Source organism: Kogia breviceps, chromosome 2 (assembly GCF_026419965.1).
Source record: "Kogia breviceps isolate mKogBre1 chromosome 2, mKogBre1 haplotype 1, whole genome shotgun sequence".
Lineage (NCBI taxonomy): Eukaryota > Metazoa > Chordata > Mammalia > Artiodactyla > Physeteridae > Kogia > Kogia breviceps.
In genome coordinates this window covers 192,921,745-192,939,649 of record NC_081311.1, presented here as the reverse complement: position 1 = coordinate 192,939,649, position 17,905 = coordinate 192,921,745, and the positions used below count along the sequence as shown (strand labels likewise).

At 40.3% G+C, this 17,905-nt stretch overlaps 2 protein-coding genes across 22 annotated transcripts in view; one reads left to right on the top strand and one right to left on the bottom strand.

The window, feature by feature from the left end:
- LOC131750527 (nuclear body protein SP140-like protein) overlaps window positions 1-14,236 on the bottom strand; it is a 76,206-nt gene extending 61,970 nt beyond the window's left edge. For 7 of the 12 annotated variants that reach the window (XM_067027137.1, XM_067027141.1, XM_067027143.1 and 4 more), the window contains exons 1-3: window positions 14,110-14,190; window positions 11,794-11,946; window positions 567-744 (exon numbers count right to left, since the gene is read on the bottom strand). In XM_067027137.1, coding sequence (XP_066883238.1) covers window positions 567-744; window positions 11,794-11,825 — 210 coding nt within the window. In that variant the 5' untranslated portion in view covers window positions 11,826-11,946; window positions 14,110-14,190. Of the gene's footprint in view, window positions 1-566; window positions 745-11,793; window positions 11,947-14,109 lie in introns of all 12 variants that reach the window. The other 5 variants (XM_067027139.1, XM_067027140.1, XM_067027146.1 and 2 more) reach the window with 3 other exon arrangements.
- SP110 (SP110 nuclear body protein) overlaps window positions 13,904-17,905 on the top strand; it is a 49,233-nt gene continuing 45,231 nt past the window's right edge. For 6 of the 10 annotated variants that reach the window (XM_067027131.1, XM_067027130.1, XM_067027135.1 and 3 more), the window contains exons 1-2: window positions 14,213-14,355; window positions 16,645-16,792. In XM_067027131.1, the coding sequence (XP_066883232.1) occupies window positions 16,655-16,792 (138 nt within the window). In that variant the 5' untranslated portion in view covers window positions 14,213-14,355; window positions 16,645-16,654. Of the gene's footprint in view, window positions 14,356-16,644; window positions 16,793-17,905 lie in introns of all 10 variants that reach the window. The other 4 variants (XM_067027134.1, XM_067027132.1, XM_059053043.2 and 1 more) reach the window with 3 other exon arrangements.

The window sequence follows — 17,905 nt, the reverse complement described above, 5'->3', positions numbered from 1 at the left end:
CCTCCAGGAAACCATGTAACCACTCTCCCCTTCTGTGAAAGTTGCCAAAGGGCAAAGAAAATCCACAAAGGCAAAAAGAAGACTTGTCCTGAGTATCCCCAGGAAGGCCCACTGTTAACCTTTACCTGTATTCTGTATCTGGAAATGTCTAAAGTGCAAGAAATGATTTGGAGAGAGAGCAGCAAGCATCTGCTTCCAAATTTATCCTACCGTGACACGACTTCCCTATGAGTTCAATCACTTCAGGTTCAAGTGCGTAAAATAAGAAGGCTTTGTAATGAAATGTTGCCCAACTCACTTATTTGCTTTAATTTTGTTATTGTTATCATATTGTATCAAAATATCTAAGATGCTCCCTACCTACTCGCCATTCCAATGTTGCCACATCTCCATCCCCCTGCACCTCCCCCGTTTACTACAGAAGAAGGGATGTACCTGTGATGCTGCTTCTCCTCTCAACTCCTAACTTATAGGATGGCGAACATCCCTGTTCATAGGAGGACCTTTAGCCTGCCCATTGTATCCTAAATTTGGCAAGTTATCATGAGGGAATTCTCCTCACTGACCTCATACATCCGCTCAGGGATGAAGCCCCGATCTCGGAGGCCCATGAGGAAAGGAAACGGCTTTGTTATTGCACTTGCAATCTCCACCTTATTTTCTTTGAAGAGCCTGAATATGAACTCATAGAAAAACTGCTCCTCTGGGTTCTGCTCCTCTGGGTTCTGGTCCCCTGTGATCATTCTGAGCAACAAAGACACAATATGAAAGTAGACGGTGAGTTTCCGAGAGGCCCATGGAGGTCAGAAGATTTTATTTATTTATTTTTTACAGCTTCTGCAATGTTTTTATATACAAAATTATATATTATAATGACTATTATTTTTTCTACATGAATATTTACTACATATATTTTTATACAATTTTTAAAGGTTACACTCCATTTACAGTTATGACAAAATATTGTCTATAATTCCCTGTGTTATACAATATATCCTCGTAGCCTACATTACACCCAATAGTTTGTATCTCCCAGTCGATCACCCCTAAATTCCCCCTTCCCCCTTTCTCCCTACTGGTAACCACTAGTTTGTTCTTTATATCTGTGAGTCTGCCTTTTTTTGGTTACATTCATTAGTTGGTTGTATTTTTTTACATTCCACATATAAGTGATATCATCCAGTGTTTGTCTTTCTCTAGCTGACTTATTTCACTTAGTATAGTGCCCTCCAAGTCCATCCGTGTTGTGGCAACAGGCAAAATTTCATTCATTTTTTATGGCTGAGTAGTATTCCATTGTATACATATACACTACATCTTCTTTATCTGTTCATCTGTTGATGGACACTTAGGCTGCTTCCTTATATTGGCAATTGTAAATAATACTTCTAGGAACATTGGGGTGCATGTATCTTTTCGAATTGGTGTTTTTGTTTTTTTCAGATATATACCCAAGAGTAGAATTGCTAGGTCATATGGTAGTTCTATTTTTAGTTTCTTGAGAAACCTCCATGCTGTTTTCCACTGTGGCTGCACCAATTTACATTCCCACCAACAGTGCAAGAGGGTTCCCATTTCTCCACATCCTAGCCAACATTCACTATTTGCATTCTTTTTGATGATAGGTACTCAATGGTGGGCCAATGTGTGTAAAATGATGTTCTTGTGCAAGGACCAGAATAGATGGAATTTATTTACTTAGAGAATAATCAAGGGTGTAATAGAAAAATACACTGGGCTTAAGGAAGGCTTGTACATAGAAGTGAAAGAGTTTACCCTGTGCTAATCAAAACTACTGTAAAAAGACTTTCACCCAAACACTCTTCGGAAAACATTGAATTTTAAAATTGTAAAAGCTTTACAGGAATTTATATGAGTTAATTTTATGTCTCAACCTGGAAGGTTTGGGGGATAAGACTAAATATGGCCTCATCCAATCAGCTGAAGGCCTGAATAAAACAAAAAGACCAGCCTCCCTGAGTAAAAAGGAATTCTCCAGCTGACTGCTTTCAGAGACTCTGCTGGGTCTCTAGCCTGCTGGTGCATAGCAGACTTTGGACCTGTTGGCCTCCATTAATGTGTGAGCCAATTCCTTACAATAAATATCTCTTTCTCTCTATATATACACATACAAACACAGACACACACACACACACGCAGCCTATTGGTTCTGTTTCTCTGAAGAACCCTGATGAAAACACATTACAAAAAAAAAGTTACAGACAAAGAAATAAAAAAACAAACTGAGATAATACTACAGAACCTACCACTGAACTGCAAGTCTTCTTACTTAATAACAAATAGAATAAATCTCAGGAAGGTGTAAAGGAGCTAGACATCTCCCATCTGTAACTGCAGAGGCAGGAATGGCATTCCACATCATAAAATTAGGTCAAAGACACTCCTCTGATATAATTTCAATTAATATTGAGAATATGTCTTTTTCTTTGGTCTAATATAGAGATTTGTGTGAATATTCAAAACTAGGACAGGTTCCTCTATATCTAAACCTGCCTGTGGAAGTGTTATCTACATGAAGAAATAGAAGACCTCTGGATTTCAAACACAACCACACCTGTGAGAAGTAATTTAGAGACTCAAAAAGCTTTATAATTCTGATTCTTACTTGATAAATTGTTCCCCTTGCTGATAATGTCTTAATAAACTTCTCTGTATTTCTAAAAGTTGTAAAGACTCATAGGATTTTTTAATCCCACCATAAAAGGGTCATTGGAACTTCCCATTCTCCAAATATGCATCAGGATAGAATAAAATCCATTCCTTCACTGAATTCCTTAAAAAAAGTTTTTGCTTAAAGATACCTGATTTAAAACAAGTGCTTTCCCCCTCTCTCAATGGAGAGCCCACTAAAATGATAGCAAAGAAATTAGAGTCACAATGACAAAGAGAAAAGGACTGGATGAAAAACTTAAACCAAAGTCTGAAAAAGAAAATGTGGTCAGAGCATTCGTCATTACCGCTGGTGGAGGATGCTCCTAGAGGTCAGAGAGCGGCCCAGTGTGTCTTACAGGCCCCTGGGGAGGTAGTGGAGGTGGGGAAGAAGATGCAAGAATGAAAACAGAGGGATTGTTTAAAAGGAGAAAATACAAAGCAATGTGCTACCCAACTCCTCCCTGACCCTACCATACAGAACTCCTGCATCCAGGCAAGAAACTAGAGGTTTCCTCTTAATAAAAATGTAAATGACTCAGAAAAAAGGTCTTCACCTTCGGGCATTTGGGATTTACCCAGCAAAGCCACAGGTTTTCAAGCCTATCTCATTAAATGCAGTTCCAAGCTAGCTTATCAGTGCCACACCCTTAAGAATGAAGAGACAATAACAAGCCACAGATATTTGTGGAAACTAACAGCACAAAGGGGCAGAACCAAGATGAGCAGAGAGGAAAAATGACTCCAGAACAAATAGAAATATTACAGGGAACAGAAGAGAGTTTCTAAAAAACAATTTTCATACACATTGGAGAAGATATTATGTCCAGGATGCCATGAAGAAAAAACAAGAAAATAAGATAATGGGCCTGGAAATTTAAAGTGATTGCTGAAATTTTTTTTTAAAGTTTAACTAAAATGGTCATAAGATAAAGACAAGGGAATTTCCCCAGCACTTAGCTGGGAAAAAAAAAAATTCTAAAGGAAAAATGAAAAGTAGATTTGAAACATCTAAATGTCTAAAGTAGTCACGCAACTGTGTAGATTCAGAAGTAAAAGGAAATGACTAAAAAATATACTTCCTGTTCAATCATTCATGTGTGAAGGCAAAATAGCTGTGTAGAGGCTCAGAAAACATTTTACTCATGCACCCTCTTTGTTGGTCACACAGTTTTCAATGCTCTATTTTCTTTACTTCTGGGCAAAGGTAGGGTTGCACCTTCCTGCCTCCTTGGGCTGATGGGCGTAGCTTTGGCAGAAGAATTTGGAGCCAGAACCTGTGAGCCATGCTCACTGTTTCTCTGCTACAGTGGCTGTCATTTCAGATGGCGGCTGTTCATCAGCTAGAGACAGTCCAAGATGAGGGCTCCCTTAAGCAGCCGGTGACCCACTGAGATTTTAGAAATGTTTGTTCCAATAGAATAATCTACCCCATTCTTACTGACACACTGTCTGGAACAAATTATTTGCTGATACCCTATAATAAGAGAATCAGGAAATCAATACGAGCAAAGTTCTATCAATGAAAGAAGTGGAAGGCACCATTAAAACCAGTTAACATACTGACGTCTTAGACATAGAGAGAATGGACTTGAGGACACGGGATGTGGGGGCGGAGGCCGAAGCTGGGGGGAAGTGAGAGTAGCATCGACATATATACATTACCGAATGTAAAATAGATAGCTAGTGGGAAGCAGCAGCATAGCAGGGAGATCAGCTCGGTGCTTTTCGATGACCTAGAGGGGTGGGATAGGGAGGGTGGGAGGGAAGCTCAAGAGGGAGGGGATATGGGGACATGTGTATGCATATGGCTGATTCACTTTGTTGTACAACAGAAACTAACACAGTATTGTGAAGCAGTTATACTCCAATAAAGGTCTATTAAAAAAATACTGACATCTAAAAATTGTAAATTTATTTGAGAAAAAAAGTACATCTCAAAAATTATTTTAGAACAGTGATTCTCAAAGTAGGGTCTGGGGACCCTGGGATTTTGTGCAAGACCCTTTCAGGTGTCATCAAAGTCAAAACTGTTTTCATGTAATACTAAGATGTTATTTACCTTTTTTCTCTCTCATACTCTCACAAATGTATAGTGGATTTTTCCAGAGAATACATGGCCTGTGGTATCACAATAGATTGAATGCAGAAGCAGATAGGAGAAACCAGCTGTCTTCTACAGAACTAGCTATTAAAGAGATTTGCAAAAATGTGAAGGGTGGCTAATCTCACTAATTTAGTTTATTTTAGAAGACAGTTATTTTTCATAAAATAGGTCATTTATGTTAGCAGGTAGTGAGTTCATTATTATTATTTTTAAATGAATAAATAAATATATTTAAGTGTTCAAAGTTCAACTTTCTAATATGGTAGATAGTAATAGGTATAACCTACATTAACAAAAACTAGCTCTTTGGATTCTCAATAATATTCAAGAATGTAGAGGGGTCCTAAAATAAAAAAATTTGAGAAGCCTTGTTCTAGAAAGAGGATATATACTGTATGCAGTAGTAAAATTATAGTAAGCTTAATCTAAAACTTCAGAGTATATTAAAAATTTTAACAAACTGAATCTGGGCAAGTTAAAAAACTGAGTTAAATGATTTATTTCAAAAATGCTAAACTCAAATGGCATGGTTTCACATTTGATGCTATCAATCAGAGAAATATTGGGTTGGCCAAAAAGTTCATTTGGGTTTTTCTATAACATCTCACGGAAAAACCCAAATGAAATTTTTGGCCAACCTAATATATATTTGAGAATTAATTAGAAATCATAAGGGTAACAAATAGAGTCAAAGTGAGACTATAAATCTTACAAAAGAATACAAGTAAAGAAAACATACTGTTTTTCTTAAACAGAGAAAACAAAGAGACATTAGATATTAAAAGTGCCCCCAAAATTTATAAGCAAAAGATATATGTGATTTAAAACAGATTTGGGCTTCCCTGGTGGCACAGTGGTTGGGAATCTGCCTGCCAGTGCAGGGGACAGGGGTTCGAGCCCTGGTTTGGGAAGATCCCACATGCTGCAGAGCAACTAAGCCCATGAGCCACAACTACTGAGCCTGCGCGTCTGGAGCCTGTGCTCCACAACAAGAGAGGCCGCGATAGTGAGAGGTCCGCGCACCGCGATGAAGAGTGGCCCCCGCTCGCCACAACTGGAGAAAGCCCTTGCACAGAAATGAAGACCCAACACAGCCAAAAATAAATAAATAAATAAATAAATAAATATTTTTAAAAAACAGATTAAATTACCATCTTAGAATATGAATGAAATAAAGTATAAATAGAGTCTAACTACCAAAGACACACAAAAAACAGTGACATTAAAAATGTTAAAAGTCAAAAAATGGGCAAGTGACTTTAGACAAAGGCAAACAAGATAGAAAAATAATTCACAATATATGTATTTTAATAACAACATTTAAGACTGCTAATAGACAAATCTTTCATGGTCGTCAAAATTTCAATTTTTAACTCCTCAAGTATATTTTAAAAGATATATGGGTTATAAGTTTTAAAAATTGTAAAAATATGTATTAATAACTCAGTCTTAAACACAAGAACATACCAAGTATTTGGCCTGAATTATCTAAATAATAAAGAAAAATTGAATAGGTACATGTTCTAGCTATAAGATGATATTACAATAAATCAAAATTTTAAAACAAAAATTTTGTTTTAAGAAACAAATCTAACTTGCAGTGGTTTAAAAAGTTCATTTTTGGCTCCAGCTCTAACATTGCAAAGACCTTGGAAGTCATCACTCCTATCTTTACAAAAATAAAAAAGCTGAAAAAACTGAAAATAAATGAATTTCAGGCATGTACAGGAAAATTGAGGCCATAGGTCAAACTGTCAACGCAAAAACTGGATTGACAGACAAGTCCAGAGAATCACAGATGAGATCAGCTACCTGGAATGGAAGCCACTAGAGCCATAGACCACAGGAACACTTAAATGCTAAGTCTGATGACTTGCTGGAGGCTGAGTGTGGACTTACATGAGAATGAGAAACTCCTAGGGACCACTGTCTTAGGAGAGCCCCCAATCTTTTGTGGGTTTTACCTCCAGGAACCCCACCAGGTACTCATGGTGAAGAGCCAAGAAAAATCCTCTGCTCTGGCAGAGGGAGAGGGGAAAAGGAAACTTTTTAAAACAGCCCAGAGCATTCTCCATAACCACGGTCTACTCTCCAGAGGAAAACACTTTGCCCAAGCCTTATCTGACCTAGGGGAAGGTCCGTTACCAAAATCCAGTTCCTTCTAGGCTTCTGTCTCATTTAATGGGGTGAGGGAAGGAGAAATAGCTAAGAAATCATTCTAAAATTTACAGTCCAAGAACACAGTTCCACTACAAGATTGAGATTTAATCATAAGATTTAAGAATGCTTTCTCTCCCCAGTACCCTACCACTATATCAATAGGGCTACAGGATAATAATTGAGGATTACAGCTGAAAGAGCTGCAAGGCTCTATTTAATGAGCACTTAGGGAAATCCAAAGAAAATAGGGGACACAAAATGAGAACATCAGAGGAATTTGAAGCCTCTGTCACCTAAAGCCAGAAAATACATTAAACATGGCCCATCTCCTAGCCAGGTTAACATAAAACTTCACAGTAAACATTTATTTGCCTCAGTTTCTATTATCTGATACATCACATCTGGCTTTCAAAAAAATTACAAGGCATACCAAAAGACAAAAAACAGTCTGAAGAGACAAAGCAGTCATCAAAACCACACTCAGATATGACAGGTTTTCAAATTATCAGACAGGAATTTAGAATAACTATGACTAATTAATATGTTAAGGGCTCTAATGGCAAAAGCAGACAACATGCAAGAACATACGGCTAAGTAAGGAAAAAGATGGAAAGTCAAAGAAATAATGAAAAGGGAAATGCTAGAAATCAAAAACACTACAACAGAAATAGAGAATGCCTTTGATGGGCTTATCAGTAGATTAGACATGGCTGAAGGAAGAATCAATGAGTTGAAGATATGTCAATAGAAATTACTTAAAATACAAAGAGAAAAAGTATAAGGAGAAAAAAACACAACAGAACACAATACCCAAGAATACCAAAAAGAATAGATATATATAAATGGAATATCAGAAGGAGAAGAAAGAGAAAAGAGAGCAGAGGAAATATTGGAAGTAGTAATGGCCAAAAATTTTCCAAAATTAATAACAGAAAACAAACCACAGATTGAAGAACCTCAGCAAACACCAAACTAGATAAATACCAAGTATCTATGAGTCATTTCATATTCAAACTCAAAAAAACCAAAGACAAAGAGAAAATGTCTCCCCCAAGGAAGAGAGGGGGAGAGGGGTCAGGGAGCCTTACCCTTGGAGAAACAAGGATAAAAATTACAGCAGGGGGCTTCCCTGGTGGCACAGTGGTTGAGAGTCCTCCTGCCAATGCAGGGGACACGGGTTCGTGCCCCAGTCCAGGAAGATCCCACATGCCACAGAGCAGATAGGCCCATGAGCCATGGCTGCTGAGCCTGCACATCTGGAGCCTTTGCTCTGCAATGGGAGAGACCACAACAGTGAGAGGCCCGCGTACCGCAAAAAAAAAAAAAAAAAAGAAATTACATCAGATTTCTCATCAGAAACCATGCAAGAGAAAATGCAGATAAAAATTTGAAGTGATAAAAAAAATTTTTTAAAAACCCTCCAATCTGGACTCTTATATCCTTTGAAATTAAGAATTCAGAGCCAGCACCTGGTTAACCATGTTCACTGTTTTCTCAAAGAAACAAAAACTGAGGTAATTTATTGCCAGAAGATTTACCATGAAAGAAAGGTTAAAAGAAGTTCTTCAGGCAGAAGAAAAATGATACGGGTCAGAAACTCATAACTACATGAAGAAAGGAAGAGCATCTGAGAAGGAATAAATGAAATAAAGGAATAGGAATAAATACTTAAAAACTTTTTTTCCTATTCTAAGTTGATCTAAGAAATAGCAGTTTGTTCCAAGTGATAAGAACAACTATGTGATTTATAGTAAATGGATAAGTGAAATGATAGACAGCAGTGTTAAACAGGACAGGAGGGAGGCATTGGTGACATTTTGTTGTAAGATGCATGCACTGACCATGAAGCAATATATTGTAATTTAGAGTGGATATGGCTAGTTGTAAATATATATTGCCAACTCTGGGGAAACCAATAAAATGTTTTAAAATAAGTATAATCGATATACCAAGAGACATGAGAAAATGGAGTCACAAAATGCTCAATTAAAGCCAAAAGGCAGAAAAAGAAAGGAAGAAAAAATAGAAGCAAATATGAGTACAATGAATAAAAAACAGTTACAAATAAAAACACAGTTACAAACAGTTAAAAAATACAAAAAACAGTTACAAATATGGTAGATTTTAATTCACCATATGAATAATCACTTTAAATGTGAATGGTCTAAACACACCAATTAAAAGACAGAAATTGACAGAGTGAAAAAATATAACACCCAACTATATGTTGCCTTTAAGAAGGCCACTGTAAATATAAAACACAGATAGCTTAAAAGTGAAGGGCTGAAGATAACGTTATGACAACGTTAATCAAAAGCAAGTTGTGGTAGCTATATTAATTTCAGAGAAAGACTTCAGAGCAAGGAAAATTATCAGAGACAAAGAGGGGCATGGTATAAAAATATTGTATAAATAATAAATTGTATAAAAATAAATTGTATAAAAAATAAAGGGTCAATTTCTCCCAGAAGACTCAGCAATCCTCAATGTGTACGCAACTAACAAAACAGCATCAAAATACATGAGACAAAAATTGATAGAACTACAAGAAGAAACAGACAAATCCACTCTTGTTGTTGGAGAATTCAATACCCCTTTTTAGTAACTGGTAGAACAAGCAGGCAGAAAGTCAGTAAGAATACAGTGACCTGAACAGCACCATCAATTAATCTGATTTCACTGACACTTATAGACTATTCTATTCAACAATGACAAAATATACACACCACTCAAGTTCATGTGGAATATATACCCAAATATAGCACATTCTCAGCTGTAAAACTCATCTTAACAAATTAAAAAGAAAAGAAATCAGAAAAATTACGTTCTCAGACCACAATGGAATTAAAGTAGAAATAACAGAAATAGAGTGGGAAAATTCCAAAATACTTAGAGATTAAACAGCATACTTCTAGGATCAAAGAAGTCTCAAGAGAAATCTAAAAATAACTTGGACTAAATTAAAATGAAAACACAGCTTAACAAAATTTATGGAATGCAGCACAAAAGTGCTTAGAGAGAAATGTGTAGCATTCAAATATATATATCAGAAGAAAGATCTAAATCAATAATTTAAGCTTCCCTCTGAAGAAACTAGAGAAGAAGAAGTTTAAGCCTAATTCAAGCAGAAGGAAATAATAAAAATTAGAGTAATAATCAATAAAACTGAAAACAGGAAAACATTAGGAAAAAAATTAATGAAAGCAAAAGCTGATTTTTTTTAAATCAATAAAATTGATAAACTTCTAGCCAGGCTAACAAAGAAAAAAAGAGAAGACAGAAATTGCCAATTTAGTCCCTATTAGTCCCACGAACCTTAAATCACTACTAGTCCCACGAACATTAAAAAATAATAAAGAAATAATACTATGGACTACTCTATCCCTACAAGTTTGAGAAAAGATAAAATGGACAAATTCCTTAAAAGAAACAAACTGCCAAAACTCACACTGAGAGATCAGAGAGATAGATCATCTGAATAGGCCTGTACCTATTAAAGGAATTGAATCAAAAATTAATAGCTCTCAGGGCTTCCCTGGTGGCGCAGTGGTTGGGAGTCCGCCTGCTGATGCAGGGGACACGGGTTCGTGCCCCGGTCCGGGAGGATCCCACGTGCCGCGGAGCGGCTGGGCCCGTGAGCCGTGGCCGCTGAGCCTGCGCGTCCGGAGCCTGTGCTCCGCAACGGGAAAGGCCACAACAGTGAGAGGCCCGCGTACCTCAAAAAAAAAAAAAAAAAAAAAAAAAAAATTAATAGCTCTCCAAAAACGAAAGTACCAGGCCCAGATGGTATCACAAGTGAATTCTACCAAACCATTTCAACTATAATCTCTTCCAGAAAATATAACCAGAAGCAACACCTCCGAAGTCATTCTATGAGGTCAGCATTACATCACCCCACCCTCACCTCTCAGTACCTTTCTTTTCCTGCCTGGAGGCCAAAGGTTGGCTGGACTTTGAGCTCCACTGGCTCATCTTCCCATCTCTCAGGTGCAGGTGGGTAGCAGAGGCGGGATGCACTGTCAGCCTCCAAGAGAAAGGGTGCTGGGCGCAAAGGACCTGCCAGGCTGCACAGCTGCCAGTAGCAATGCCGTTGCCTTCTTGGGGCCCAGCCAGCACCAGAAACAGCCCCAGCTTAGAGGAGTTTTCACACACTTTAATGCTGCTTTAATTTTTACCAACAATAATGGATTGATGATTGACAATAATATCTTCTCTTTTTAAAAGACAACTTTCCCTCCTTCTCTAACCAGATGTCTAATACATCCCAGAATAGAAAAAGCAACTGCTCCTCCCTTGCCTGTTTGTATTCATGCGTGTTGAGCCCCATCTACTTTCAGTTCCTCCTATCCAGTGTTCAGAGGTCCTGAGTTGACTCTCAGACTCAGGGCCACACAGATGGGCTCTGACAAAACTGGTCCCCCACCACCCAGAAACTAGAAAAAGGTTTTACAACAGTTGGGAGTTCGATTTGGGTGTAAATTTTTCTGAAAAGACTCTTACCGACAGACCTGTCTTTGGAGGTAGGGATCAAGGAGGTTATGGGGGAAATGAGACAGCTCAGAGGGCACAAGGAATCATCCAGCCTGGTAGCAAGCCCCAGAGGGACCAGGGAATTCCAACAATGCCCACCCAGCTGCATTGGCAGTTACAAGAAAAGAAGGTGATGTGAGTCAGGGTGTCCTTTAACTTCCCACTGCAACAGCTAATCTACCGCAATTTTTGAAATCTTACTTCCTGTTTATTGATTTGTCATCCATTCTGTTTATATCTATAGAATGAGGCTGGAAAGACAGAAATAACGAGTGTAGATGCCACAGCCTTAGGAGACATGCTGGACACCGGAGGCCAGGACTAACCTGCAGCTGACGGGGGTACCTGTACTTGCCATCTTCTCCTTAGGCCATAGAGCTGGCCTAAGATCACTCTTGATTAGATTTTCACTGCCTCTGTCCTTTCCAGGAGCTCTGACAAGAAAGTTTGCCCATTGATGGATCCCTCGGGTGCGGCACCTAAAGGGTAAAAGGGAAGTGAAATAGCTGAACTGTGTGAGGGGTCTTCCCCTCCGCCCACTCTCAGCCTCGGGGAGGAGGAGCAGGGCCATTTCCCGGCATCCAGGGAAGAGAGGGGACCACTTGTTCCCGCAAAGGAAAGAGGGCAGGAAAGTCTCTTGAGCTCAAACAGGTCAAATTTGTTTTGAGGTGACATGGCATAGTGGCAACGGGGAGGAAGAAAATGCCACATTTGCTCCTGCGTCTTGCCAAGGTGACTGTGAGACGAAAAAAGAAAAAGCCAGACATTTCAGATCTTCTCTGAGGCCCATGGGCTGGCCAAGCACAGTAGTGAGCCTGGATTGGACGAGTTAGACCCAGTGTTTCAGACACAGGACTGGAGAGAGCTGAAGTGCTGGGGAAAACATTCTTCAAATTTCTGGAAAGCAACCAGAGGCCAGAAAGAACCCTCCCAATTCCTACAACCAGAAGGAAGTGCTAAGTTTGGGCAGAGAAGCCTGATGTGCAAGTCTATGTTTTCTTGACTATGTGGGCACTTTACAAATGTAGCCAGGAGTGCTTGGGAAAAAAACTGAGCCAAATGTCACTGAAATCTCAAAGAAAGTGGCAGGCTTCTCATTAGATGCTGCTAGCTAACAAGTGTGTTACATTTATGTTTGTACATAATTTTTTCACTTACACCCAGCCCTCATTTTGTAAAGGATTTGAAGCAACTTAGAAAAACACACTGCATCGGCATAATGTTGAAAGATAAAGAAATGGGAGCAAAGCACAAATAAAACAAATAAACAAAACCAGAGGACTAGAAATCCAAGCAGGACAATGGGTCAAAGACAGAGATGAACAGGAGTCAAGGTATCTGTAGAATCCAAGGTCTTGGTCAGGGTCATGGGCCAAAGTAGGTGAGAATTGGGAAGCCTCCAAGTAGTATGTTTCCGAAGTATGTTCCACTGAATCTGCCTTCTTCTGGGGGTGATGGAAATGGTCTATATCTTTTTTTTTTAGTGGTATGCGGGCCTCACTGTTGTGGCCTCTCCCGTTGCAGAGCACAGGCTCCGGACGCGCAGGCTCAGCGGCCATGGCTCACGGGCCCAGCCGCTCCGCGGCACGTGGGATCTTCCCGGACCGGGGCACGAACCCGTGTCCCCTGCATCGGCAGGCGGATTCTCAACCACTGCGCCACCAGGGAAGCCCAGGTCTATATCTTAATTGTGGTTGTAATTATCGGGTTAGCCAAAAACTTCGTTTGGGTTTTTCCTTAAGATGTTATGAAAAAACCTGAATGAACACTTTGGACAACCCAATACATTTGTAAAAACTCATTGACATGCACACTTAAGTTGAATGCATTTTATACTTCAATAAAATTGAGCTCTTGCCCTTGTAGGTTAGCCTTAGTTTCAAGGATTCTTGGACCCTAGAACTGTGTTTCCCATCTTTTTTTCTGAGGGATAGGACACCTTATAGGTGTCCTGGAGGGGGAACCCATGGATCGAATACATATGAGAATCATTGATTCAAATAAAGTTCAACAGATTTCTACATTAAAGGGTTTCTCACAGACCCTACATGCCAACGCACATTAGAAATCTTGAATCGGACGTACAGAGGGGGCATTCCCTGCTTCCCTGGAATGGCTGCCCTAGAGTCTTCTCCTGGCCCTGGCTCTGCCCTAGATCCAATTTCCACACACTTCCAGCTGCCAACTGCCAGCCTGGCTCCGACACACTGGCCTGCCTGCAGTTCTGCAGCCTGCCACTGCATGATTTCAGTTTATATTCCGGTTTCCTTTGATTTCCATTTTCTTTGGTCATCATTTTACCCTGACAAAGTACAGGCATTTCTGAGTCTCCGCACCTCCCCTTTGTTCTTTTGTTTGTTTTTTTAAGTTTGATGATTTCTAGTAAATTTATTCAGTTGTGTAACAATCACCATCACCACAATTCCGTTTAGGCTCACTTTCATCACCCCAAAAAGTATAGAGAGGAGGACGAGTCCTGGGGAAATAAAAGTGGGTACGGAGGCACATAGATGGTGGATTCCCAGTTCTCGGGGACCCTGGGGCTGGACCCTATGCCTCCTCCCCTTTGTACCCACCTCCCCAGGATGACGCCCGATAGGCAGCAACCCCCCTCCGCCCCCCAAATGCCCTGGGAATCTCACGAGTTTCCGGAGGTGGAGGGAGGCTGCAAGCACGGCGCGCGGCTTTGCCTTTAGCTCTGCAGGATCTGCCCAATTCGTTTCACTTTCCTTTTCTCGGAAGCCCGGCCCTCACCGTGCGTGGAAAAGCAGACTTCCTGTTTCGCCCACTGGTATCTCCCTGCCCTTCTCCCAGTCTCCTAGGAGCCATCCCTAGCCAGCCCCTGGACCCGGAAGGGGGAAGGAACAGGTAGCAATCTCAGCATCCAGGTAGGTTTTCGTCTCGGCTGCTTTATTCACTTTTGGTGATTGGCTTTTACAGTTAAGGTCCTGGCAACAGCTGCAGGGTGAAACCCAACAGTTTAAACTGTGAGGCTCTTTCTTTGTTAAATAATGTTTTCCAAAGAGGTAGAGAGGGGATATGGGATTTAATAGGAGCCTGTTATAAAGAAGACGGATGAAGAGGGGGAGCAAATACAACAGTTCAGTTCTTTCTTCCCTAAATCCTAGCCTGTTATTGTGGATGGAACTTGAGATTTGCTCTGTACCTTCCTTGTCGGTGCAGAGGGATCCTGCACCCTTCCCCAAACGGGCAACTCATTCACTATTCATTGTACAGGTGACTAGAGGTAGTTGGGAAGCTAGTGGAAAAGAGAAAATAAGGAGAGTACATTTAATTTCCTCTAGAGTGTATTAACTTTTTAATATCTTTTCTTCAAACACATTCATGATAATTTTCTTGAAATAAATTCCCAGAAGTGGAATTTAGGACTCAAGGGAATACATATTTTAGGGTATTTGGCACTGATTACTAAGTTAACCTCCAGAAAGTTTGGACCTATTTACATCTTCCCCAGGACTGCCTATGATTATTGCTATTATTTTTATCTTGACCAATTTGATAGGCAAACGTTATTAAATTATTTTTGTTTGCACTGTTCCAACTACTAGCGAGTTACCATGTTTTTTACATATTAATCGTGCATTTGACTCAATTGCCCGTTTACGTCTTTTGCACTGAATGTTTGTCTTTGCCTATTCATTTTTCAGACCCTTTTACATAATACAAACCTGAGTGCTCATATATGAGACATGGTAAAATGCACTCGTGAGAAATGGGACTTTGGTCAGATGAGCTCTGCCTTGCCACCCTTGGGCTAGTTACCTAACCTCTCTGTGCTTCACGTTCATCCTTGACAATCATAACAGATGAAGAATGAGGGTTATGAAGGATGGTCTGTTCTGAATGCTGTAGTGTAATTAGTCATCCAGGGCCCCTTCCTCTTCTTAGCATGTGATCATTCTGGTGTTTTCTGGCCCTGTGCTGATCTTTGCAATATCCTTCCCCTATGCAGATGGCGAACGGTAGATTTCTTTCCCATCTGTTCTCTATCTTCTAGGATTTCATCACAACTCTAGACCCCCTATGGCATCTTCTCTTGTATTCTAGTACTGTTGTGGATGATTGTTTTTTACAATGGATATTTTTTTCTGTTAACCTTAAGTATTGGGGAATGAGGAGAAAGAGACAGGGTTGCTTGATCTGCTACTGGGATTAAATCCCTAGAAATAGTCATTAATTAACAGTTCATCTTTGACACAAAGTGAAATTGGAAAAATGGGATCCGTTTGTTTTGTTTTTAAAAATATCTCTAGGTGATCGAATTTTTTGTTAGTGACTCCCTTTTCTTGACAATTTGTCAAGAATCTCATAGGTACATTTTCTTCCTGTTATAACTTAATCAATCTTTTCTCATGGCCTACAAGTGGTCAAATATTGTAATGTCGCATGGGCGTGGGAAAAGACACGTCTGTTCTGAGATGTGAAATTGATACATAAAATAAATCAGTCAAGTCACCTTTGCTAATATGCCTTTCACACCCTTCACGTTCTTATTTATGTCAGGCTTGTCTGGTGTCAGAGATTATAGGTGGTTTAATAAAGTTTCTAAATATTATCAGGTTTCCATCTTCCTACTCGTCTTTGGGCGTTCGCTTTTGTGTGAGCACTGCTAGTGTATACTTAAACTGAGTCCCAGCAATCTTGGTTAACTCAGCTCAATGTAGCCGCAGACCATAGTACTTAAATCTACACACCTGGAACCAGAAAATTGGAATTCGTCCCTCTCTACCACTTCCAAGTTTTGCAATTTAGGGCGAGTTATTAAACCTCTCTATGTCTCAGTGTCCTTGACAATATAAATAGGTGCAATCCAAACTGAAAGGGTTTTGTGAAGATCAAATAAGTGACTGCATGTGAAACCCTTAGTACACAGTCCGGCATGCAGGAAGCGCGCGGTAAATAGCTCTATTTAGTACCAGCAGCCCCTTTGGGATTTCATTGTCACGTTGTCGGTCACTTTCAGCTTCTGTTGTTTCTGGGCATTGTCACTGCTTCCTATACCCATGAGTCTTTTTGGCAGATGTCGCTTTTCAGACTGCTGAGGGATGCCTTTGGGACCAGAATGCCTGTCTCGAGATGCCTGTACAACACGGAGAGCAGCTCCCCTAATTCCTCAAAGTCTTTGCTTCTCTTTTCTTCTGGTGCCTCTTCCGTAGGAGATTCACCATGACCAGGGCCTTGAAAGAGGCTCTTCTACAGCACTTTATACATCAGAAGCTGGAGATTGCTTATGCCATAAACAAGCCATTTCCCTTCTTCGAAGGCCTCCGAGACAACTTCTTCATCACCGAGAGACTGTACCAGGTAAGTCACATTGACCACTTTGCCATGGCAACGCAGCTCCCACCAGGAATGCCAGATCATTGAGGTCTCAAACCACAACACCCCAGGGCTTCTAGAATTTGGAAGTTCCAGGCAAAAATGGTCATTACCAGGGAAAGAAGGTGTCCAGGGTAGGTGACCTCACACCAGATGGCTTAAAACAAGGAAATGTGTTCTCTCACAGTTCTGGAGGCTAGAAGTCCAAACTCAAGGTGTCGACTGGGTTGATTCCTTCTCGAGACCCTGAGGGACAGTCCATTCCCTGACTTTCTCCTGTCTTCTGGTGGTGCAAGCAATCCATGGTAAACCTGGCTCACGGAAACGTCACTTAACTTGCTGTTTCCATCTCTACACTGCCTTCTCCTCTCTGTGTCTTCTCCCTTTCTCTTCTCTTACAAGGACACTTGTCACCATGATTTAGGGCCCACCTTAATCCAGGATGGTCTCATCTCAAGATCCTTAGTTACATCTGCAAAGACCCTTTTTCCAAATAAGGTCACTTTCACAGGTTTCAAGCGGACATATCTTTGGATATGAGGAGCCACCATTCAACCCACTAAGGGTACCATCCCAACGCTTAAGAGCTCGTGACCCACAGTGCATTCTGATGTGAAGCAAGACAGGCTGTGGGAAATATGGCTATGTGGACAAGAATGACACTCTTTTCCCATAATTTTGGTTGTTTAAAGCCTTTGCTGAGCCCCAAGCCCAGAAAAGCGCTAGCACTGGTAGAACAATCTTCCCCCAGTCTTGGCCTGGTTGGATCCACCCCTTTTTCAGATCATAACTCAGATGTCACTCCTCAGAGAGGGTCCTTGGCCCACTCATCTAATTAAGACCCCCTCGTTATTGTTCCCCATAGCAATCCATGCTTTCCCTTCATAACACTGCTATCAGCAGGAATCGAGTATTTTTAAAATTTGTGTTTTTTATTTAATGTCCATCTTCTCCACCTGACAGAGCCTCGCCCCCGACACGGGTAGCACCATGTTGGTCTTATCTGTTGCTAGGTACCCTAGGATGAGCTCACCGAGCCTAGCCATTTCTCAGTAAGTATTTTGTAGTTGATTCTCTCCTGCCATGTTTCTCCTTTTG